This window comes from Symsagittifera roscoffensis, chromosome 1 (assembly GCF_963678635.1).
Source record: "Symsagittifera roscoffensis chromosome 1, txSymRosc1.1, whole genome shotgun sequence".
In the NCBI taxonomy this organism is placed as follows: Eukaryota; Metazoa; Xenacoelomorpha; order Acoela; family Convolutidae; genus Symsagittifera; species Symsagittifera roscoffensis.
This window is the reverse complement of record NC_087062.1, coordinates 24,365,954-24,391,092: the sequence shown is the minus strand read 5'-3', so window position 1 is coordinate 24,391,092 and position 25,139 is coordinate 24,365,954. Positions and strand designations below refer to the sequence as shown.

The window sequence follows — 25,139 nt, the reverse complement described above, 5'->3', positions numbered from 1 at the left end:
AATAATTTGAGAGAAAAATTTGTTTTAAATTCAAATTAAAACAATGATTTTTACCTAGGATTTTTTTGTTACGACCTTCTATTGCGCAGAAAAACAAATGTAAATTATTCATTTCTGACCAATTTATTTGCCCATTATATACAAATATCTTCAATCTTCATTGATCAAAACAGTTTCTAATTTACTCTGAGCTTGCACAGAAACTTGCAACCCTTGTTGCGATAGACTTTTCAAAAGTCTCCTAGTGATGCTAATACCACTGAAAATAATATCGACTTCCGCATTTCCGCTGCTTCAAAAAGGTTCAATATCGTTTTGAATGGTAATTTTATTTGAGGTGGGCATAGTTAATTACCCAATGAATGGATATCAGGAAAAGAAGAAATTAACTTGAGGTTCAAAAGAGTCACGTGAATGGGTTCAAGTTGCCTTTTAGCTCCGGTTTCATTTTTGAGCTCATTAAAGCGTGAATGCGACAAAAATTAGGGGTTTCTTTTTTCATTTTAACCTTTTTTTAACCTCATAAACTGATCCCCAGTTTTTGAGCATTTAAGGACTGACCCAATTTCAAATTAGTTGCTATGGTGATAATCTTTTTTTGAAAGCCTAAAATATCAAGGCGATCTCTTTTTGGAATCAAGCTCTTTAGTCATCGCAAAAATAATTTAGTAAGTCCGCATAACTTTGGGCAGTTTTTGAAAAATAAACTGAGAAGGATCCACCGTAAGATACGCGGCTTTAATTTTTTCTTCCATCATATAAAAAAAATTTGCCAATAACTTTGATACTTACTTTTCTTCAAATCGGATAAGAAAAAGGAAACTCATAGAGAATGAACATCGTAACTGCTCAAATGGAGAACAGCAAATCTTGTAAAAAATTTTGAAAAAAAAATAGTTTCTTATTTTTCATGCTCCAGTGTCACTTTGCACCTGAAGAGTACATCATCAGGGAGAATGCGTACGGGGAGACATTCTACATAATCAGACAGGGCAAGGTCAAGGTCATGCAGACACACCCCCAGACTGGACTCCCAGTCCTCATCAGACACTTGCAGAAGGGGGACTATTTTGGGGAGAAAGCACTCGTGTGGTCAGTTAATTGATTTAAAAAACTACTTCTCATAGGTTCGAATCCTGTCGGAATCCTATGAGTCTGCAAAGAAATTCAGAACTTCTACATAAAAGTTAATTGATTGTAACGAAACTCAAATCTGAATGTGTAGTCTAGAGTTTGTAAGTATTAGTCTATTCAGACCACGGATCGAATACTGTTAGGCCAAGTAGTTTTGTGATAACCAATGGTGCCTGCTGATTTGTCCAACTTTTTAAATGAAAATGGTCTTATAATTGATTCGATAGGATGTTTTTAAAAAAATTGGATTGCGCTCCCCTCGAAGTGGTCAGTATAATTGATGCCAAATGAACTTTTTAAAAATTATACTGTTCGGTCGGCTGAGAGTTGGTATATTCAAATACAGGCAAGTAGAGAAGCCAACCTCCCCCCCCCCCCTCCCCGTATAATAAAGAAGTGATCAGTTAAGCATATATAAATTTTGTAATGAATCCCCCCTTTGCCCTTTGCAAAAGGGAGAAAAAGGTTAACAAGACCCGACATTCGTTATACCACCCACTTAGATGGGACCCATTTTGAGATTTTAGTTTTGCAATGAGCTATTGCAAATTCGGCTTTGAGGAGGTCTTATAGCAGCAAGTTTTTTGAGATAGCTGCCAGTTTTACATTTTACTTTTTTTTGTAAAATGTACACATTTTTTGAGATAGTATACACTTTTTCATGATACTTTATACTCAAAAGCGTAGTGTTTAAGATAGCTGCGAGTTTTATCTTCAAACTGACTGCTCACCAAAGATTGTCAAATCCTATATTTCCCAGCAAGGGGAAAAGCGGATTCTCAAAGAGCGTTTAATCTGCAAATATGCAAAACTCTAATCTAATCCTTGCGAGTTCATTTGGAGCAATTACTGGAAGCATTTTCCGCTTTTCATTTTTTTCATGTACTGATTTTTTCATGTACTGATTTTTCAATATATTCTGATAAACTTAAAAAGCTTTTCAATATATTCTGCTAAAAACCCAGCTAATTTAAAAACGTGTTTTAATGTTTTAGTGCTTTAAGCTATGGGTCGTTCCTCTTGAATAAATTTACCCTTCTGTTTTTACTTAGTAAAACAAATCCTCTCTTTTTCAATGAGAGGAGGCAAAAACAGGGACTGAGGGCGTTTTTTTAATCTCAATTTCGGTTCGATTTATCGTGTTTAAAATCAGCTATTTTTGCCCTCTTTAAATTCAGTAGATTTAAATTCGACCTTATGCAAATTTTTTTTTGGGTTGTTCTACGAAATTGTTCTCAATTAGTTTCTCCTTTTTATCAATTGATCTAATTTGGAAGCTCTTCAAATATGGTTGCTCAGATTAAATCAGCAAAATGCGCGAAGTGTCAAATCAAATACGGGGCAATAAGTTTGAATGAAATTCAATTTAACGAACCCTACTTGGGTGATTTTTTTCAATGATCAGAAGTAAATGTGTTCGTAATTTCGATATTAATGAAAGCACTTGTTCCTAATTAATGTCCGAGCACCCAATGAGAAGACGGGCAATATTCTTATCACTTACTTCATTGAATGAAGTTGTGATTTGAGCTGCTTTTCTCACATCGAAGAGCCTACACGTGCATGTATAAAAACGACTCAGAGAAAAAAAAGAAGTTAAATTTTTTGTTTTTGTTTCAGCGAAGACAGAAGAACCGCCTCAATCATCACAGAAACAGAAGTCGAATGTGTGCAAATTGACAGAAGGTTCGAACTTATTGCAAATTTTCTAGCATGAAAAAGTATTTTTTAGAATAAATTAGGGGCTGAAATTTATGAAAACTTTGTTGTTTTCACGCAAAATCGTTAACTTGAAAAAGACATTATAGCTACAGATCATTCATGCACAAGAATTTTTCGAACTTCGATTCTTTGAATTAAAAGACGAGTGTCTAGAACAGTTTGTCAGTGTTTTTAATTCAGTTTTTTGACCTCGATTAAAGGTCAATCGCGCTTGATTAGCGGTAGAAATCTTAAGCACATGCTGGCCCTACCCTTCACGTCAACAGAAGTTATGATTCCTTCTATGTTTGATTATACTATTTCAGCAACTTCATTGAGCTTATTGGACCCTTGCAGGAGATCAAGAACAAGAAGTACAGTGACACCCGGAACGTGGACTTATCCACCAGGGATGACGTCGCCTTCCCGGAGGAGTTCCAGAATGTGAAGATGGGAGACCTGTTCCACATCGGAACCATCGGACAAGGCGGCTTCGGAAGGGTCGACTTGGTCAGTATTTTTTTATTAGTTATCGTTTTTATTCGAAATTTATTGTTTCGGACTTTCGAAGAGGAAAAAATTAACTATAAAGCTATTTTTTTCGGCGCTCGGTTTGACGCATAAAATCGATATGGTTTTTTAATCTTTGAGTTAAAGATTTTCCTCCTATTTGTTTTTCGCGTCCTTTTTTGCTTAAAGTTATAAGTTATACCATAAAACTGATGTTTGCTTTGAGGCATTTAGTGAAAGTAGCTTCATTACCGCGAGGTTGCTTTTAAATATCAATCTGAAACCCATCCTTTTTTGAGTGACCGCTATGCTGGTTCCAAGGGTCCCAAAACAGAATCATTTTACTTATAAGGATGTTAAAAATATTACTGAGAGCGTCCTAATTACAGAACCCTTCACTTATACTTAAAATAATTTTGACAATAATTAGCTTTGATTTCAGCCAACCGTTTTCCCTTATCTGGGTAAGAGAAAATTTCTCGGCTTCTATTACTTTCGAGTGCCATCAATCATTCATTTGAGGCCACGTGTTTCAAGTAGGTTTTTTTTTTAGAATTTTATACAAAATGGCTGTCTTTAAATTGTTGTAACTTTCTTATCGGCCCTGACTTGTCATAGTTTGTTGGCTGGCTCTGAAATTTTATAAGACACAACCGTCATTTAACATCTCCGTAGTGATATAAATATGTCACGATACCAGTTAGTTTCCATAAAATTAACGGAATATATACACGGTCTAGTTTTTCATCAGGTTTTCTTATAGCCATAAGAAATACTTTCTTTTGCAGACTTTTTCATACAGTGAAAAGGATAGCCGGTTAATGTGCAAGCAGCAGAGAATATTCTGACCATGCTAAAAAAACACTTAAAAAATTTTTCCATGATTTTTTTTCAGTGTTGATTTTTGTGAGTCGTGTGATATAAAAAATCGGACAAAAAGATAGAATTGAGGCATATTCGACAGTATCAGTAAAAGAACCAAATCGGAAACGGTTTTAGTTGAAAAATTACCAGAAAAAATATTTCTAAGTTTTGCTAAGTTTTTTTCCTATGATAGCACTAAAATTTTTGAAAATTATTTTCATTGGAGTTAAATTAAATTTTCTTGGCTTATCTTTCTAAAAAAAGCCTGCTTGCTTGGCCTTATTAAAAATGTATTGTTCCGACTTTCGAAGAAAGTGACGGAATATTTGTCAATGGAATTTTTTTCTCCAGACAAATTTCGACTTTATAACTAGCGATTTTTGACAAGATTTGTTTTTATCATCTGAAAGATGTTGATGCCGTGAAATCACTTTTGAAAAAATTACTTGTGGTTGTTTTTGTAAAAATATCAGAGTTTGAAAACAGCCCATTTGGCCTTTTTAGGATAAAAAAGAGCGTGACATTTTTTGTGATATAAGCGTTAGCGGCAAAATAAATAGCTCCAAATTGAATTGAGGCAAAAGATATGCTCTTAGTATTGCGTTTCCAGTCTTAAAATGCGCCACTTTGTGCTTCACTTAGCGTGAGAGGTAATAAATTGAAGAAAAATGCATCGATTATTAACAAAAGCAAACATTTTTATTGATCCTATAAACGGCAGTCAGAACATTCTGAGCTTTGCGCTGATACGAGCAGTCTAGTTGCACTTGTATTTGTTTTTTTTTATTTTGGAGGTTTATAATGGGCTATTCTGGTCAAGATGGGATGGTTAATTTGCGTGAGATCAATTTTCTAAAAATACGTGAAAAATGTGACTGCTAATCTGGCTCAGAAATCAGTTCGAAGTAAATCGGGGCTCCCTAACTGATTCTGTTGAAATTTAGGCACATGAAAAAATGTATCTGTGTGTAGTTTGCTATGTGGATGGAAGAAAGTTACTAAATCTTATTAGTTCGAATTTTTTTTTATAAACTATCATTTTTCTGTTTTTCTGGACAATTTTTGTCGTGCTATTCAGCTTGCTCGTATGAATAGCGCGTACGCAGCTTTTTAGTTTCGCGGTAAGCATGAGAAAGTATAACAAGACTGCTCGTATCAGGGCAAAGCCTTGAATGTTCCCACTGCCTTTTAAGGTTTATGGAGCAGAAGTAATAACATAAAAAAACTAAATGAAATAAAACAAAATGAAATTATTTTTTTTCTAAAATTTGAAAATTTCTATGAAAATCACCCCCCACACGCCATATAAAATACAAAAAGATGAATTTCGTTCCTTAAAACAAATCAATTATGGCGAATAAGCTTCGTTCAACCAATTTGGAACGATTTATAGTTGCGTTAATAGTGCGAATTATATCGCGCGTTAATTGTCCCAAATTGGTCAAAAAGGCCAAAATGGCAATATTTAAACTCTCATAACTTTACGAAAAAAGATCACAGGTGAAATATCTTTTCCAATTTAAGCTCAAGATAACAATACCTTTTGAATGATAAAAAAAATTCCGTCAAAATGGCTAGTTAAAAAGTCGAAATTTGTCTGAAGGAAAAAAACCCACCCCGAGCACAAATATTCCGTTACTTTCGTATCGAAAGTCGGAACAATAAAGCGAATCAATTGGTCAATCAGTATCATTAGCGAGTCAATCACTATCATTAGAGTTCAATGCTAAGCAAAACACGACAGCTTGTATCAGGGCAAAACCTAAATTTCCGAATGCGTTCTATTGTCAATCCAAAGATATTTGGCTTAAGAAATGAGAAAGTTTTAAATTATTTTCAAATTATTTTTCTGATTTTTAACCCTATTAGCTACATGAAGTTCCAAGTAGAATATTTGGCGGTACTAACGTACTATTAAGAGCGAATTGCTGCAGCCGATCAGTTTGAAAGTAATTGTTTGTTATTAACGCTTCAAGAGAACGAAACATACCACGCATTAGTTATCTCAATTTGAATTATTGTTGTCCTAGTAGTCCCAAATTCAAATCATTAAAATTTTAATTATGCAAAATTATCACAGATATAATATGTTATTTATCCTTTGATTGCAGTGCAATAAAAAAATTTGATAACAAATTTTTTTTAAATTTGCATAAATTAAACATTCCGCAACAAAATGTTCCAGCTATCAACAATTTTGTATCAATTGCTAAATCTTATTTTTTACCGTCCATAAACGGGACTGATTTAGCTTTGGCTCTGAAGTTTATGGAAAATTTTCAGGAGAAATAAAAACAAATTTTGATGAAAAGTTTACCCTACACGCAATTTATATACAAAGAATTTAGCTTCAGATACGATAAATTTGAACTAATTGTTCGGCATATTCAATTTGAAATCTCCTGAGTTGGATTCAGTTGCAGCGTACGCGTTGTTGAAAGTTTCAGCAAGTCTAGCGTCTTAGTTTAGACAAATGCTAAATTTTCAAACTCGGTAATTGAGAAAAAATAATAATTTTACGCGAGTACCATAAATTTATGCGCGTACTGCACAAGTTTTTTTTAGCGATTACATGAGTTTCATACATTTTATCAATGTGCCTTCATTGCTAATTGAAATTTATTCTTGTAGTGCGTTTTAACTGCACAATAGACAGCATTGCGACATAGCGCGATTGCGAAATCAACTGTGTTGTATTCGAGCATTCAGTGCAAAAGCGGGTTCGAATCCTGTACTCAACTAATTAATTTTTTTAGTCATTTTTCATTATTTTTGTCATTTTTTCGTGATTTTTAATTGTCACTTCTTTTGTGAATTCGTTTTCCTCATATATATTCGTCATTTACTTCAAAATTCGGAACAATCATAACAATTAGTGACAGATTATGATGAAAGTAGGGCCCGAGTTTCAACAAGATGGCAAGATTTATGCAGAGAAAAATGCGTGAATGGCAAAATCAATATGCTTCTAATGATGTCTTCAAATTTCTCCTTGTTGACTGTGATTAGGTGAAACACGTGGGAAGGGATGGGAAGGCACACAGCTATGCTCTGAAGTGTCTGAGGAAACAGCACATTGTGGAGTTGAAGCAGCAGGACCACATCTACTCGGAGAAGACCATCCTACTTCAATCAGACTGTCCCTTCATCATCAAGTTAGTACTGCAGTGCTTGCACAGTCATAGTCAATCATAACAATCACAGCGGTTTGATTTTTGGGCTCTTTTTCCTTTTTCCCCCACCTCACACGAGCTTCAATATATTAGTGTAACGAGTGGTTTTACGAGGTTGAGTATGACGACCAAATATGTTTGTCGTGGCCTTATTAGTCTGTATGTAAATTTTCATAACAATCGGACAATGTGGTCAACAAATTTACATGATAAAATTCGCAGGTGGGGGGGGGGGGGGGAGGAAAAAGAGCCGATTTTTGATTTCTGTGTGAGTTTCGAAATTGAATTTAATTTTCAGTTTTTAGATAATGTTTTGTTCATTATCAGTTAACAAACTGAATTTAAGACAAATCTTATTAGGTTTAAATGTTTCAACTTTTGACAGTCCAACTGTACTTGTCTTCGGGTGTAATTCAGAAGGTGTAATTTTTCAACCTTGATTTGAACGATGTTAACAGAATTTTTGTGAAAAAATTTATGCTTATTAGTTTAATTTCGAGCGGGTTAAACGAGCTTGTAGGTGGTATGATAAAAAATTATATAAGACCAAAAAACCTACTTTGACGCTTCATTTAGCGCTATCTTGGTTTTATAAAAGAAGCTTTCTGGGCCTTAAAAGTTTAAAAAATAATCTGAAAGTAGAAAAAGTTTTTTTTTCAATTGATTGTTTGAAGACAATGATAGTCGATTATGCCTAATTTACTAGATTTCTAAGCCTTCGTCTAGTTCTTCTCAACACATCACGCCATTTGAGGACGCCATTTGAATTATCTTTCCAAAATATAATAGAAAAAAAAACATTTTTTTTTCAAAAATGTCGAAAAGTTATCAACTTTTTTTCGAAAGATTTTTGAAAAACAACAATCTTTCGAAAAAAAGTTGATAACTTTTTGACATTTTTGAAAAAAAAAATGTTTTTTTTTCTATTATATTTTGGAAAGATAGCATAGAGATGATAAATCCGCAGCTTGTAGCGTTTGTTAAAACATCAATCAACTGCTCAAATTTTTTTATGTGAAAAATTGTTTAATGTTGAAATGAGGAATCAGTTTTTTCTCAAAAGAAATTTAGACCTGTTATATTATATTTCAGACCTGTTTTTCTCAACTCTGAGAAAATGTTTTTGGGTTTATTTTGGGACCCAAATCACCCATAGAGCTTTAATATGATGCCAGCTTGACCCCCTACAAGGTTATCTTGATTCTGTCAAAATTGGGAGGAAATACAACTCTAGTCTACGCCTTAGTTCCTTCCAGTCACTTTCAGTGAAATCGGAACAAATACAACTCCCACGCACTTACTCTTGATTGATTGGTATATTGAGTAGAGAACGATCACCTCTTGAACTTTGTCGATCGAGGTGAAATTGTCCAGTTAACTGACTGAACTGATTCAGCGCTGAACATCAAAATCCCTCCACGCATCTGCGATCATGAGCAATGTTTTTTCTTTGTTTATCCGACTTTATTGATCTAATTTCATCCTAATTACATACAATTTAATTAAAAGAAATTTTTGGTTAACGGCAGAAAAGAAATACATTCATTGACCAAGAGACCATAAACTATTAAGTTTTCGATCAATCATTCCTTAACCTTCACCTAAATTTTTAATTTCCCTTTTGTACTATTTGTAGAAATACAATCTTTTTCTCTCATTTTTCCGAAAGACTTCTAGTGCAAAATGGTTGAAACTCAAAGGCGTATTCATTTCCGACATTTTTTCCTGCCAGAGAACCATAGAAATTTTCTCCAAATCTGCAGTCTTAAGTTTTACAAACAAAACGGTTTAATTAATGATGGAACGAAACGATTTCATGTGCTTAAAAAACCACCAAAAGTTTTCGTTGGACATCGCATGTTATCTGAGTGTTCAGTTCACGTAGTTCTGTAAGTACGGCACTCTTCTTGATTGTGCTCTTCAACTAGTTTTATCTTTTGTTTTCTTATTTTTTTTAGACTGTACCGCACGTTCAAAGACAGGAAGTACGTGTACATGCTCATGGAGGTCTGTTTGGGAGGAGAGTTATGGACACACATGAATCACAGGTGAACATCTGCAAAGAATAATAATGAGATCTCTTTGAGTAATCTTCCCCTTTTCTTGGGGGGAGGGGTAGATAATCATTATTAGGTACAATTTTCACATATGCTTAAATGTTTAATTAGTTCTCCTATATGGCTGACAGTTTGTGTCTAGGAATGAAAAAGGGAATAGTAAAAGAGATCCAAATAATAAAAAAATATTACTTTTAAGATGACCAAAATGTCTTACAACAAAAATTAATATATTTGCCAATTTTAATTACATTTGGACCACCGCTTCAACAATAGTTCAAACAGTAAAACACGATGGCGAATAGAAACGGCCCCACTCAGGTATTCGACCCCCTAACCAACCAAAGGGTCTCCACTTTGGCATGATTTTACGACATGCATTTTTGGCAACCAACCCTAAAATTTTTCTAAAGGCGCTTTCGGCTCCAAACTAAACTATACTCATAATGGAGGGAAGCTTGCGCCAAAAAACGCGACTATTCGGTCAAAAATTTTCTTAACTGTTTTTTTACTTTTTTTTTTCAAAACTTTGGCCAGGGAGCAAAATTTTTTTCAAAATAGGTCTTAATATTGTTCTGGGAGCGCGTGGGAAACCAAGACTGAGTCAATACTTTTTGGAGAAAACATGAAAATGAGAAATATTGAAAATCTTTAGGAAAACAAGTAGCCGGTAGTGCATTATCTATTAAACAAATTCTTTAAAAACAAGAAGAGTTTTTTGAGAAGCAGTTATCTATAAAGTTCTTTTATTGTTAATTAACTGAAGCCACCAAATTTTATATCAAATCCTAGATTCGCAATTGTAAAACTGTTGCATCTATATTTTTTGTTTCGTCTTTCAAGAAGAACTTCATATTTTTGCTCGGGGTTTTTTTCAATCAGTTTTCGAATTTTTAATTAAGCGTTTTTGACGGAAATTTTTATTTACCTTTATATTTTGTTTTCATATACGTTTTTTAAATCGTATTTCATAGAACAAGATATTATTGCTCGGAGGTCATTTGTAAAAAAAATCTTGTAAATTATGACGGTTTGAAAATTGCTAATTTGGTCGATTACTGATAACTATTGCGTGATATATTAAGTTTTTATGACTCGAGTGAGTGGCGCGTTAAATAATTCTAAATTGAATTGAGAAAAATGACGTGGTCATTTTTCTTGCTACAAAACGGTAATTTTGTCCCTTTGTATTTTACGTAGCGTGTCGGAGAATAAAACGAAGAAAAACTTCAACCAAAAGAGTTTTTTTTCGATATATCAATTTTGTAAACAAGAACAATTAATATGTTTTACCTTGCAGACGGAACATCCAGGGCATCGCCCTGATATACGCGCAGTCATGATTGTATTTTGCTGATTTTTTAATCCAATTTTTGGTGAAACTAAGGTCTATATATGCCTGGCGTGGTTTTTTGTATTCTGACCAATTTCAAAAATATACCTTGAGGACCCTGCGGATCGATCCGGGAATGGTGGGTTGCCGAGCATCTGTGCTTGCCAAAAGCCTAAATCCAGCTAGGGTTGCTCGATTAATACTTGATAGTTTCAATGCGCAAATTATCTATGTGTGTCGAATTAACCCGCACCATTACCGTTCCAAACTGAATTGAGGCCAATTAATTAGCCATATTTTTTCTGCTCACAATTTAGCACACAGTATAATTGATATTGGCAGTCCAAAATTTATAGTTTATCATTTTTTAAAGAAAAATTAATTAAGACTAGTTACGCGGCAGTCGGATCTTTCAGGGCTTTGCCTTGATATATGAGCAGTCCTTTTTTCAGTCTTAGAAAAGTTAACTAGAGGCCAAAACACTGTGTATATGTAGCATAGAGTTTTTCGATACACTAGCCACTTTTTCAAAAACTAAGAAATAGGCAGAAAAATTCAGAAAAACACAAAAAAGGAAAACAAATCTCAAAAAAACAGGATTAGATCCGTTTTGTTATCACTATTGGTGGTGTCAACTTATAAGTAAATTGAAAAAAAAAAAACATTAAAATTTGTTTCTGAATAAGCTTTATATTTCATAAACTTTTAATGGGCTTTTACTTAACAAGCGTTTGCAAGACTATTTTTCTTTTCTTAAAGAGATTCATTATTTTTCTGATTAGCCGAAGAGCATCTTACAAACATTTTTTAAGGTAAAACATATCACAGACAGAATTGACCAAATCAGCTCTATCTAGAAAACAAAATGCACCTCTGATTCTTATTCGAATTTTGCACAAGTTTCAACATAGCTGCTAGACGCACTCAAAAAGGCAATTTGTTGGGAAGTTTGACAGGAAATGATCTCGAGGGAGTTTCTGCTCGTTTTAATTTTGTTTATTCTGAAGGCGCCGATGTTCTGACAGAAACATTAAAAAGACTCTCATTCAATTTCCCGCCCCTCGTAAAAATTAGAAATTGAAGTTGTCTAAAATGAAAAGTCTACAAACTTTTCAGGTTGACGTTTATTTATTATAGTTCCAGCATAGTGAAAATTTAAGCTAGTAAAAACTAGAAATGAGAGAATGGTAAAACAAACACAAAAATACGTTCTTATTTCTGCTTTTTACTGAGATGTTTTTTTTTTGTAACAGGAGGTAAATGTTGGACAATTTATAAACCTTGTACTTAATTTTACGGTTGCTGATTCCTTTTTATGACATGTCATGCTTCGTTAAACAAGTTATAAATCATTCGGGGATAATTTAAAAGGAATGAAGCTGATTTCCGTCTTATGTTCACCATATATTAATGCTATTAGTGCATGAACTGATTAAGTATATTGGTGTTTTGAGGATAAGAAAAGAAGGGTATATTTTGGAATTCGGATGAACCTTTTGGACTATTTAGAATAGGTTTATGAAAACAACAAAAATTGATCCAATACTGAAGCAATTAAAAATTAATTCAGGTAACCCGCACTGGAATTTCATGGAAAATAATGGATTTTAATAGATTATATCGGCAAAAAACTTAACCAATATAAACGATTTTTATGACCCATCTATGAAAACTATGCGCGGATATCTCAAAATAGTGCAATGGGGGGACCCTTTGGGTCGGCAGGGGGTCGAATCCCTGAGGGAGGGGAGGCGTCCCCCCCCCCCCAAATCCGCCCTTATTCAATTAATTTTTATGCCTTTGATGCGTCATAACTGCTTCTGAAGTGCACGCTAGTTTCTCAATATAGTAATTTTCAATCTCTACAAATTGAACCTTGTGGAAGTTATCAAATGTTTCTTTATAGTTTTAAATCTTTTCAATTAGTTTTCTGATATGAAAGTCAAAACTATTTTTTTCGCCCAAAAACACCTTCAAAAATTTACAGTTTCAAATTTATTCTAACTTTTAGGCAATACGGCGTTAAAATGCCACATAATTTGTCCAATATGACAAATTTTAAATCGACAAATTTATTGAAAAACAATTGCAGATAAAATGTCTTTCCGATTTTGATACCAGCACATAGAGATGTAAAATAGGATAATAAAAAAAATCGTCAAAAATGTTATCAGAAATAGTCCCGAAAAAAAATATTAAAATGGTTGATAATGAAAAAACGAACTTAACTAAATAACATGTTTTTTATTGAAGAAAATAAGGAATTTGGAGGTGTTTCGGTTAGTTTCTTCAATTGATGCCGCCGCGTGATGAACATGAGAAGTTGGCTGAGCTTTATTCTTTTCAGATTGTACCTGCCCGACAATTGCGCCAAGTTCTCGGTGGCGTGTGTGGTTCTGGCATTCGAGTATCTACATGCCAGAGGCATTATCTACAGAGATTTGAAACCAGAGAATCTTTTGCTGTCGAGCAACGGATACGTCAAAATGGTATGACCTTTTTTTTTCTTTCAAAAACCGCGAGTGTTGTTACTGATATGTGTTTTTCTCTAAAACTATTTTAAAAAATTTGTAGACAATGGGGAAAAATTTATGCAAGTCTTTCAAATCTTCCGGTAGAGATTGATCATTCTCTGCAAAAAATGCAATTTATTTAAGCTGGAAACAAAGTTTTCATTTGAAAAAGCCATGAAATTGAATTGAATTATGTTGTTCTACAACAGTCAGTTTTGATTAATTGTTATAACTTTTTCCTTGCAGTGTGACTTTGGTTTTGCAAAGAAGATCGGCCCCCACTCTAAAACATGGACTTTCTGTGGAACCCCCGAGTACACTGCGCCCGAGATTATCCTCAACAAAGGACACGACTTCGCAGCCGACTACTGGGCACTCGGAATACTGGTATACGAACTGCTCAACGGCATGTAAGACAAATCTCAAGGATGGTCTAATGGCTTTCAACTGTTTTTTTTTCAACAGAAGACGTAATTTTTTTTCTACTCTAACCAATGAAACTGAGGCAAATTTGGGCTCTGTATTATACTTAACCAGAATTTTCTCAGTAAGTAATTTCAAAAAGTTTTTTTGGTCAACCCAATTGAGTTTTCGAGCCCTGTTAAATTTTTTTGCGCTGCAGGCAAACCTCTGTTGACACGGGCAAAAAAATGGAACATTTTTGAGCACATTTTGGAAACATTTGACTAAAATATGAAAAATATAACATTGACTAAAATATGAAATATATTGGGGCCGAACGCGCCCATAAAAAGAAATCACGGTCAGTCGGTTTTCCCGTTTTTTCAGTGGTTTTTCAGATTTATTTTTCAGACTTAAATTTTCACACTGAACTTCGAATCTAAATTTTCTGAATTATTTAATGTTTTATCTACTAATACTTGAATACTTGACTTAAATGGCTCATTACCTCATGCAATCCCTTCTCGCTCTAAAAAAAAACCAGTTGGTTTAAAATGGGTTAGTTTCATCAAACAGCTATCATTAAAAAATTGATCTGAGAACTCAATCCTGGTTTTATCCTGGTATACTTTTTCTTCGAAACTTTTCAAGTTGAAAAATGTTCCAAAAGTTTCAATCCGTTTTTTCGGTTTTCTTGTTCTTTTCCACTTTTACAGCCTTCTGTTGGCTATATTTAAATTCGCGTTTTTGACGTGCTAATAATTCAGTTTATTCAAAGACAAAGACAAGATACAAATGACCTACTGAATTAGGCTGACCTCTTTTTCATCAGTTGGTTACCAATAACCCAACACATCCATTTTTTCCCGCTTTTTGTTAATTATTTCCTGCACGGGAAGTAAGAATATATTTTTATCTGCTTTTTGCTGTCGAAAGGATTTGTTCACATCAGCCTAGTAATGAAAATGCTCTTTCTAAATAGGATATTTGTCAAAATGAAAGGATTCCTTAGAAATATATCTTAGTAATTATAGCAGGATAGATAAGTTACTTTTGTTCAGCCCGCCTTTCACCGGAGGAGATGCTATGAAGACATACTCTATGATCCTCAAAGGGGTTGACGTGCTAGACCTACCTACAAAACGCATGCACAAGAACTCAGTCAACTTCTTGAGAAAATGTTGCAAGACCAACCCCTCAGAGCGACTAGGATATCAAAAGAACGGCATTTTAGACATCAAGAAACACAAGTGGTTCGAGAGCTTCGACTGGAACGGATTAAGTCATCGCACTATGAATTCACCATTTAAAATAAAGGTTAGACTTCAATAAACCTGACTGAATTTGTGCATAAACCTTTCTTCTATTCTTATAAATGTGAAGCTATCTGATCGCATTGCATTTGGGAATCAAAACGGGAAAAACCCTGTTTCAATTTTTGACTTCCAACCTTTTACGCAGGTTGAGGTGTTGCAAAATACATTCGCACCAATGAACAGGGGCGGATTTAGGTTTTTCTCGAGGGGGGAACTTTCAAAAACTTTTCGAACATTTCGTCGACCTTTTTTTAGGTCGACCCAATTGATTTTCCGAACTCTTCCAAATTACTATAAATACCCTATTTTAACACCAAAATTTCTACGACTTTGAGTCTTTAAGTAGCCAGGAAGTCGATTCCCAAAACAAACGCGATTGCACCCCCCCCCCCCCCCCCCCCCCCAAAAAAAAAAAAAAACTCCGCTACTGCCCATAAGTGTTGTTCAATATTGCGTGAAGCTTTTTTGAGAGAATTTTCTTTAATCGACCTTTAAAGCAAATATAGATATTTGGTATCTGACTTTAAATTGTTTCTCTGACCAATGAAATTGGGGTGAAATTTTTGTCTTCGTGTGTGTTTTAAATTTTTTTTTAGAGTCACTGGATGTAGTCTTAGTGAACTTTTTTCGTTCATTTTTTTCAGGACAATAAAATACTCTAATAAATACAGATGGGCATTCATACATATTAATGCATTCATCTGCGAAAAGTTGGCTAAATTGCAATTTCTAAATGCAAACGTGGAATTGGCTCAAACAGGATGAACAACTTCTAGTTTCAAAAATAGATTTTAAGTTTTAGGCTTCCCAGCAAAGTCAAAACTGACTGATCCAGTTTTGTCAAACTGACTTCATTTTATTAAAAATGTATCGGTAATAAATTCGTATTGAAATTTAAGCCGCATTGAAGTCATATAATTTTAAATGTCGAGGAACGTAATAAAGACTCTTATGTAGGTCGTGTTGATTTCTTGTTTATTTTTTTTCAAGAAAAGTTAGGGAAAAGCTCTAATACTGACCTATTGATCCAGTTTGTTTTTTCAAATTGAGTAAATTTTAATCACAATTTTGTCTTGAAACACAAAGAAAAAAATGCTATACGTTGTTACTTTGAAATTCAAAAATTGAAGCTTTTTTCAAAAAGAAATCAGTTTTTTTCAGTTTCTTTGTGGTTCTTGAAATGGGTTGTGACAGATTTTTTACAATTTTGTCTTGAAACACAAAGAAAAAAATGTTATACTTTTTTCACTTTAAAATTTCACAGTTGAAGCTTTTTTCAAAATTGAATCATTTTTTTTGTTTCCTTATGTTCATTGAAATGGATCGAGTGATAGCCTTTTCAGTCTTGATTCGAGCGATGTAATGAGTGTCTTGAAAAACTGACCTGAATTTTTAAAGTTTCAGTCTATTTCGAAACAGTTTTGGCCTATTTTCCTCGCAACGTGAAAGCACATCATATAATACGTATATTCGTCAAATTACTTTAATTCGACAAGAGGTATTTTCAGGTTTCAGTCAATGAATTTATTATAAAACTTTTAAAGTTTTAATTCAAAAATAGGTATATTCGACAAGTTTTCTTCGAAAAAAAATGTCTTAAAAAAACGGAAGAAGGTGCTGAAAGTAGTTAATTTAGGGCACTGCTAACTTCACTGGAGTAAAAATAAACTTTTATAGCTCACCTTGAATCCAAATAATATGACTAATATACTTATCACAAGACGTTTTTTCACGCTGCTTCGAAAATAGACCGAAACTGTTTCGAAAAGTGACTAAAACTCACATAATTGTCTATGTTTTATACCTGAATTTTTCAATTTTTAGGTCTGTTTTTGAAACAATTTTGGTCTTTTTTGAAGCAGCGTGAAAGCACGTCATATAATAGGTATATTATTCATATTTTTTAATTGAAGGTGATTTTAAAAAAATTAATTTTACTTCAGTGAAATTAATAGTGCCGTCATTTAACTATTTTCAGCACCTTCATCCATCTTTTTAAGACATTTTCTGTTAATGTTTCGAAGAAAACTTGTCGAATTTACCGACTTTACTTTTTCTGTTGAATCATCTGTCTAAAAATAAGGTTTTCCTTGAGAATCTTCTTCCATCACCTCACGAACAAAAACAGTTGTTATTGTCGTCGGAACTTTCTGTGCTACTTGTACACCTACCAGCTATCCATGTTTTTTTGCCATAGATTTTGTTGCCCGAAAAAGTTTCTTCACGGTTAATTAGAAAACTATAGACTCAAATGGAATAAAGGCACAAAAAGTTAAGAACGATTTTTTTTGAAAGACTGGAACTTTGAAAATGAAAGGGCTTCTCGCGAAAACGTTCAGTGGCTTAAACAGAATAACGTTGACTTGATCAAATTTTTTCAAAAAAAAATTCGAGAGATATTAAGAAGACAATTACACTCATGTCGGATTAAAATTTTAAACGTTTGGTCAATCGTTTAACGTGCAAAGTGCCTGAAGTAGCTTTGAGAAATCAATTGAAAAATTTTCAGAAACAAGCAAAAGTTATTTTTCCTATCTCAATCACAAAATTGTAAATATTTGTCTCATAATTATGATGTTTGTATGTTCAGCTTGCCTTAAATTTGTTTGAAATGATTTCTGAGCCCTGTTATCTCATCACTACGGTACTCGTTATAACTACTCTGGAAACTTTGTACGCCTGCATCATAATAATTAGACGGTTTCGAAACCCTCATGATTTTTAGAACAACTGCTTTGAAAATTTTTAACGTTAAGAATGGGGCTTCCATAGCTTCCAGTTGCAAAATTTCTCAAAAACTCGTTAATTTTTTGTTGTTTTTAGCAAAGTCGGAAAAAAGATAGCCTGTTGTGTCGTTTTTTTATCGTTTTGTTGTAAGTCTTTGTTGTTTTTTGGCATCGTGTAAAAAAACTGTCTCAATTTCAAATATCAGGAACTAATTGCTTAAAACGTTTAAGTAAATGTGTGATTTTAGTGGCAAAACTAATTTCCTCATTTTTTTTCAAACTGTTTGCTCTAAAGTCAGCCAAAAAATTTCACGGTTGACACAATTTGACACTAAAAAACCAAAATATTAAAAATTGATACTTTTAAGCTGAAATACTTGAACAATGGCACATTCAACAAAATGCAATTTAATTTTCTGGCATCAACTATTTATTTTGAAATCCCAAATACTTAACAAATCTATCTTGTGAAAGCTTGTTCGATCCCTTGAAAAAACGTTTTGTAACAAAAATAATAAACTTCTCTGCTGAAAAAAAAATTTACAATGATGTGCTAATCTAATTTTTGAAGTTTTCTGTGAGAAATGGTCTATTTCTTTTTGTTCCGATTTTTTAACGAAAATAACGTGCTCGGGGTGGTTTTTGTTTCTTCAGACAAACTTCGACTTTTTCACTAGCACTTTTTGATGGAGTTTAAAAGATCATTCAAAAGGTATTGTTGCCTTGAGCTTAAATTTGAAAAAATATTTTATCTGTGATTATTTTTCGGAAACTTACGAGGATTTAACGATTACCATTTTAGCCAATTCGAGACAATTAATGTGCGATATTTTTCACGCTATTAACGTATAAGCGGAGATTTAACCCGTGTTAGAAATCGTTCCAAATTGGTTCAAAGAAGTTTTTTCCTATTGATTTGTTACTAGAAGCAAAACCTGTCACTTTGTAATTTACATGGCGTGTGGGGGATGATTTTAACAAAAAATCTCAATTATTTAAAAAATTCGTTTTCTGTTTTTTACATTTAAGTGTCTCATGCTATTACTGCTCCATGGACCTTAAAAGGCAGTCGGGACATTAAGGAATTCGCCCTGATACGATCAGTCTAGTCTAACATTAAAAAATAATTAGTTTCTAGATAAATCTAAACGACTGGTTGATTTACAATTGCGGCGTATTTTGATCTGCTTAGTTGCTGTATTTGACTTAATTTTGTTTCATTTTTTGTTATACTATTCTACGATATCAATTTCTGGCTGACTAACTATTTATGTCTTTTAAAAGCGCGTTTGGCGCAACAAAACGGTAATTTTGAGGGGTTGAACGGGAATTCCAATGGGGGAGATTTCACTTCTGAGAAAAAACTGGATCTGGGCCTGACAATATGTAACGAAAAAATGCCAACAAAATCTCCCTTTAAAAGTCTATTTCCTTGGACCAGTAGCGTTGCTGACATCTTAATTCTGGTTGCTGTTTTTTTTTCTTCAAAAATTACTCCTTTTGGTACTTTTTTGCGACATCTTCTTTTAGTTCTCGGTCCCAAAAATACTAGCAGACAAATGTTTTGAAATAGCGGTGATACAGCATCGAGCGTTAAAAAAAATTTGTTCATGCACCTTTTTGTTGAAACCATTTATTGACCAGAATGAAAGGGCATTGAAAAAAAAACAAAGAATAATTGGTAAAATTGTTTATTCACGCGGCATTTAAAAATGATAGCGGGAAAAGTAGTTTATCTCGTTGTTGAGCCCATATTTTTGCATAAAAATGACGTAGTTCAAAATTGATGGAAGATATCAAAAGAGGCGGCAAGAATAAAATTTCCTAAAAAGAGAAGATTGAAAAAAAGCAATTGATGATATCGTCATATAATTTATATTGTTTCCTTATCTCTTTTTGAAGTTGTGTTGGTGAAATGTCGTCAAATAAAAGGTTAATCATCTGATTCTTATACAACTTTTTTGATGAGGGCTGTGGCGCCAATACTATTTGTCTGAATCTTTTGAATTAATACGTCAAAAACATCAAACAACAGTGTTTTTTTTTACCATGATTGTTTGATGTCAAACTGCAGTCTTTATCTCTAATGTCAGAGACAGACACATCTCCCATACAGATTTTTATGAAGCTCTTCGATGCCTCAAATTATTTGTTCAAAATATCTGTAGAAATTCATTAGAAATTTCAAGTCCATATAGATCCTCTAGATATATAGACATAAAACTACAAAAACATCATGTTTTTCCAACATGCACCGTTTTTCATATAACACGTTGTTTCTCAATGTGTCGAACTGAATAATAGCTTATAGCAAATGCCTGGGCAGGAATTTTTTGACGGGGGAGGGGGCTTAATGGTCAAGACAACTCTTTTTAACAAAAACTGGTCGAGGAAGACTTCTCTTTAGGTCAGCTGTTTCAAGTTTTTTGAGCTCTATCGACACCCTAAATTCACCATATAGAAAAAAAACTAAAAGGTTTTCATCAGAAAGTTGTTTTTTTTTTGGCGCACGTTCCTCCCTCAGAATTAGTACATTTTTACGACAAAGGTCCTGTTGATAATATTTTAGGGTTCGTCAGCCAGAAATAGCTGCAGTAAAAAAGAGCCAAAAAATGTTCCCCCGCCACTCGCTCGGCATGCAAAATTTTTTGTACATATGATGTTACAAACTTTTAAGAAAAAAGCGACCTGACCGCAAAAAATGCGTATTCAGCCAAAACTCAACATTTTCAGCTTAAGTTTTTTTTACTTTTCAAAAAGTTCTCCTATAATACCTCTAGTATTGCTCACAATCTTTCATTTTTATTTCGTTTAAACGAAAAACAAACAATTTTTTCGTTGAGAAAAAATACTCTGTCTAACTTCTAATAAACGGAGTAAATTTCACGTTTTAAGAAATTACTCATTTTAATATTTGAGTAGAGGGTTTGAATTTTGAATTGAACGGCTTTATTTCAACAAATTTTTTAAATGATGTGAGTTCTAAATTTCAAAAATTTCATACAAAACTAGAAGGTTTAATAAAATACTAAGCAGCAAACCGTTTTGTCTGAACAAAAAAGTGACACTCATTGTGACATTGGAAAAAGAGGTATTTTACTATTAAAAGTTTCAAGTGAAACTGATTTGATGCTTTATAATGTGAGAGTTTTGCCCAAAATTAATCACTTGTTTTTGTGCATAAGTTATGGTAGAGTTATATTATGCGAAACACAGGTCTGCTTCGCTTTTTTTAATGATTAATACGTTCCTCTTTCCAGCTTACACGAGTCTTGTGTAAGAATTGAACCACTCAAAATTTGATTTTTCTTTTGAGATATCACAGTTTGTATTTTGTTTTTTAAGTTTTGAGTGATATGCTTCAAAAAACCTCGAAAAAAGTTTCCGGACATTTTTGGCACCCTGCAGTAAGAAGACTTTGATGTGTGTTTCACCGCTATAAACCAAAAGTGCATAGTTTTTGAGGTATTTTACCAAATTTTTGAGAGAATTGAACTCAATCAAACAAAAACATTGAAATCATTGAAGATATGTTGTAAGTTTTTGTTTGTTTGATCGATTTGATGACAGCAATGAAGAAATGCACTAAGGCACCAATAGTCGCTAAAAAATCTCATTTTATGTTGTTTATCAGTAAAGTTTGAGAAGAGAACTTTTTTGTTTGTTTCTGATCTAATATTGCGATCTCTTGAATATAGCCTGTAATGTTTCCTTTCTAGTTTATGCTCGCTGATAGACTTTTTCAATGTTCTTTTTTACATATACCAATAAATTGTCTGTTAGCTTGCATTCAATGAAGAAATTAATTCTCCAGTTGGCACTAAAGAACGCTCTCCGAAAGCAAAAGTTTCTTTGACTTGATAAACCTTGCATCAACTTCGACTGGCTGTTTCTGTGTTTAGGTTAAAAATGCCATGGACAGTACCAATTTTGACTTCCTCCAGATTGACCAAGAGGTGGTCGAAGACGAACTGTCAGGATGGGATGAACACTTCTAGGAAGAGATTAGTCGAATCGCGTGATCAAATCAACTTAGTCGTGATCCAATTTTTCTCTTTTATCTTTACGAAGACAAACTTTGTGAATTATGAACTAATTTGTGAACTTCAGAGGTTCCGTCGTGCTTTCCTGGGGCAATTGATTGCTATGTGCAATTTTCTTCAAGAATAGTTTTATTTCTAAATTACGAACAAAAAACCAATCCATTGCTTGAAAGCTAATTCATTTAGTTGTGTTGAAATTAAATTGGTTTTTGATTAAAATTCGATTCTTACTTTAGTTTGTTTAATTTGTAAAAAAAAAATATGGTAATAAATTTATATTTCATTTCCGGTAATGGTTTCTGAAATTTATTTAATGAGCAGTTTGATAACTTTCTTTCTATATTGTGTTGCATGAATGCTATGAATGCTCGTCATTATCAATCAAATAAAAATTTAATCTGATAATTTTGAGACCAAGGAAAGAATATTTCCACTGAGAGAAATCTCAATGATATTTCGGGGAGATTTAAACACAGCTTATCAGTATTGACCTTGAGCTCATAGGGGCCAAGGGATGCAACTAATTGATTCTAAAAGGTAAGCTTGATAAAAAACAGCCATCTTTGCTCAGGATCCACCGGTATTTTTAAATTTTATGGTTCAAATTCATTCATTTGAATGTCGATCAAATTTGAAAAAAAAATCTATATTTAAATCAACATCATTAAATCATATGAAAAACTTCTGAATCCATGACATAGAATCAAAGACAGGACCAAAGAATTTGCATAAAGATACGCCAATAACGGAATGATGTTGTATAATTATCGAAAATCGGATGCTAATTGAAATCTTTTTAAAGACACTAAATCAAATGCATGTTAATATTTCAAAACCGTTCGATTACTAGGTAACTAAAGATTCTGCGTTTGGAATGCAGAAAAATCTTTCATGAGCAAATAAAAACTTATTTCTTAAAGCAATTTGACAGGTTTGAGATTTTTTCTCACGAAAATACCTCGAATGCAGAAATACTTTTTTCTTTTTTTTTGGAATAATTTGACAGATTTGAGATTTCCTCTCAACAATGGCTCTCTGTTTCCTTCTTGGTTCCGAACACGAAAAGCAAAATATATCAAAAGTGAAGCGATATAATGATTCTTTCAAGAATTTCGAGTATCTGCAGCTCTGGTGGCAATTGGTTTCAAACTTCAGACAAAATGCGAATCAACGGTTTATGAAATTATAGTTTATCTGTGTTGATTTTGATTGGGTAATGACAAATTTTGCCATGCTAATTCTCTTTTAAATGCTTTTTATTCATAAGTAAAAACAAAACTTGAAATTACAGTTCTTTGTTTTTGTCATTTTTTAAACATTGCTTATGTGAGGTTAAAACTAGGAAAACAGGAGGCATTTGAAAAAAAAATACAAGTTTCTTGGATGCAGAGTAGAGTATTTACGATTTTAGAAGTCAGCTCATAAACTGGCTTAGGAAAATGATTTTTTTTCAAATTGCTATAAGTCAACTTTAACAAGACTTTCTGGAAAACAGGAGATCTCTCTGGGGCACTCTGTGGCATTCGCATTTGGCTTCGAGTTTCTTGAAAGTTTGAAAGATTTTTTGTAGAGTTGAAAAAATTAAATTTAAATTCATTTTTTTACTATAGTAACCGAAAAACACGGGATTTGATTTTTGGCTTATGTAACACATTTTTTACTACAATTTTTCAATTTCTAAGGTGCAAACAACCACTCTCTAAATTTGAAAGAAGTTTATCCAAACTATTGTTTGCATGAACTCATAACTAAGATAAAGATGTAATTTAACAAGTAAATTTTGAGCACTAAAGTGAGGGCTACTTGAAGGTACTGTTTGTAATAAACAAATCCACATCAAATAAATTACTCACTCAACTTTTTTAGCACCTCAAGACAGTAGATGTTGCTGTTGACTGGTACCAATTAGCAAGCATCAAAGGCACGCAGGTCAACACCAAAATGAACTGAAAAAACTAATTTAAGCTTTATACCTTAAGACATTCCCTCTTAAACAGTAAATTGAAATGCATAATAAAAATTCAGTGTTGAATAAACTATATTGAATTTTAGACTGGCTGGCCTACCTTCTCCGTGGGCTCAAAAATGTTGAAGTTGGCTCTTCCTTTTAGCTTTCTTTTTGACGGCACATCCTGTTTCTTATATACACTCTTATGCCCCACTTTTGATATCCTTCGCATCGTCTCCTTCTTTTTGCGGCCCCTCAGTGATATTGTCAAACATCACCGCCTCAATTTTCGATACTAACATCTTTTTTGAGAATTTTCTCGAGCTGGTCTCAACCTGATTCTTCGAGCCCTGGCTTGAATACGACACTCTCCGCTTGCGTGGTCATCCCGCCTTCGTCTTTCCTTTCCTCTCCGTTGTTTTTGCTACTACGCTCCTCGTTTGGATCTCTTCGTCTCGTCCGGTTAGAACCGGCGGCTCGCCGATCCCCTCGTTGCTGACCTGCGATGCCAGCAGCTGCTCCGTAGCAACCATCTCCCACTGTGCGTGTCCGCTTCGCTCGTCCGCTTTGCTCTTCCGCCTTGTCCTTTGGCCTGTTTTCCCTCGTTTTTGACTTTAGACAATCACACGGCTTTGATTCGCTCGTTCACTGCCTGCTTGCTTTCGCTCTTCATCACGCCACTACGCCGCATGGCAACTCAACGGGTTCGGGTTCTTGTCCCGAAAGCAATTGTTCGCGCTTAAATTAATGACGTCATTATAGCGCGAAAGTGAAAAAGCTAAAATTAGATTTGCTTAGACAAAAGGCCTTGAAAACTACTGGTTTGTCCGATTAAGGTCAGTTTGCCATCAAAAATGTTTATAGATTTTTCTGTTTGTTGAAAACCGTTTGATAACATGTTAACCGGAGGATGTTTGCCTTATTTTATATTATCTTTATATTGTCATATTATCTGTTTAAATTGCCGATAATTTACAGATGTTGAACCAGGTTTTTCAGATCTTACAGGATACGAGAGTGCGGCACATTTTGGTCCGCCGACCCGGACGTTAGACATTCCGGACGATATTGCCAACGACTCCAAACTAACGATTCTACAGACTCAATATTGCAGCCGTTTGTTTGACACGAATCTACAGACTTAATATTGCAGCCGTTAGTTTGACACGAATCTACAGACTCATAATTGCAGCCGTTAGATTGACACGAATCTTCAGACTCAATATTGCAGCAATTAGTTTGACAGGAAGCTACAGACTCAATCTTGCAGCCGTTAGTTTGGCACGAATCACAGCCGACCCGGACTTTGCTGATTTTGGGACTGATCATTGCTGAAGGCATTGAGGGGAACATCACTGCGACTGGTCGCTAAAGAGTACGGATAGCCACAGCCGACCTGACCAGGACAATACTCGTGAA

The 25,139-nt window shown here is 33.8% G+C and overlaps 3 protein-coding genes across 7 annotated transcripts in view; 2 read left to right on the top strand and 1 right to left on the bottom strand.

The window, feature by feature from the left end:
• Positions 1–22,154, top strand: part of LOC134841722 (cGMP-dependent protein kinase 1-like) — a 73,299-nt gene extending 51,145 nt beyond the window's left edge. For all 4 annotated transcript variants that reach the window (XM_063857778.1, XM_063857760.1, XM_063857772.1 and 1 more), the window contains exons 8-16: positions 920–1,092; positions 2,755–2,820; positions 3,162–3,345; positions 7,219–7,364; positions 9,341–9,430; positions 13,120–13,261; positions 13,532–13,695; positions 14,749–15,004; positions 21,632–22,154. In XM_063857778.1, coding sequence (XP_063713848.1) covers positions 920–1,092; positions 2,755–2,820; positions 3,162–3,345; positions 7,219–7,364; positions 9,341–9,430; positions 13,120–13,261; positions 13,532–13,695; positions 14,749–15,004; positions 21,632–21,727 — 1,317 coding nt within the window. In that variant the 3' untranslated portion in view covers positions 21,728–22,154. The remainder of the gene's footprint in view (positions 1–919; positions 1,093–2,754; positions 2,821–3,161; positions 3,346–7,218; positions 7,365–9,340; positions 9,431–13,119; positions 13,262–13,531; positions 13,696–14,748; positions 15,005–21,631) is intronic.
• The window catches only part of LOC134841795 (DNA replication complex GINS protein SLD5-like), a 493,875-nt gene that overhangs the window by 80,145 nt on the left and 388,591 nt on the right, over positions 1–25,139 (top strand). The window lies entirely within an intron of this gene.
• Positions 1–25,139, bottom strand: part of LOC134841707 (uncharacterized) — a 343,993-nt gene that overhangs the window by 230,749 nt on the left and 88,105 nt on the right. The gene's annotated exons all lie outside the window — the stretch shown is intronic.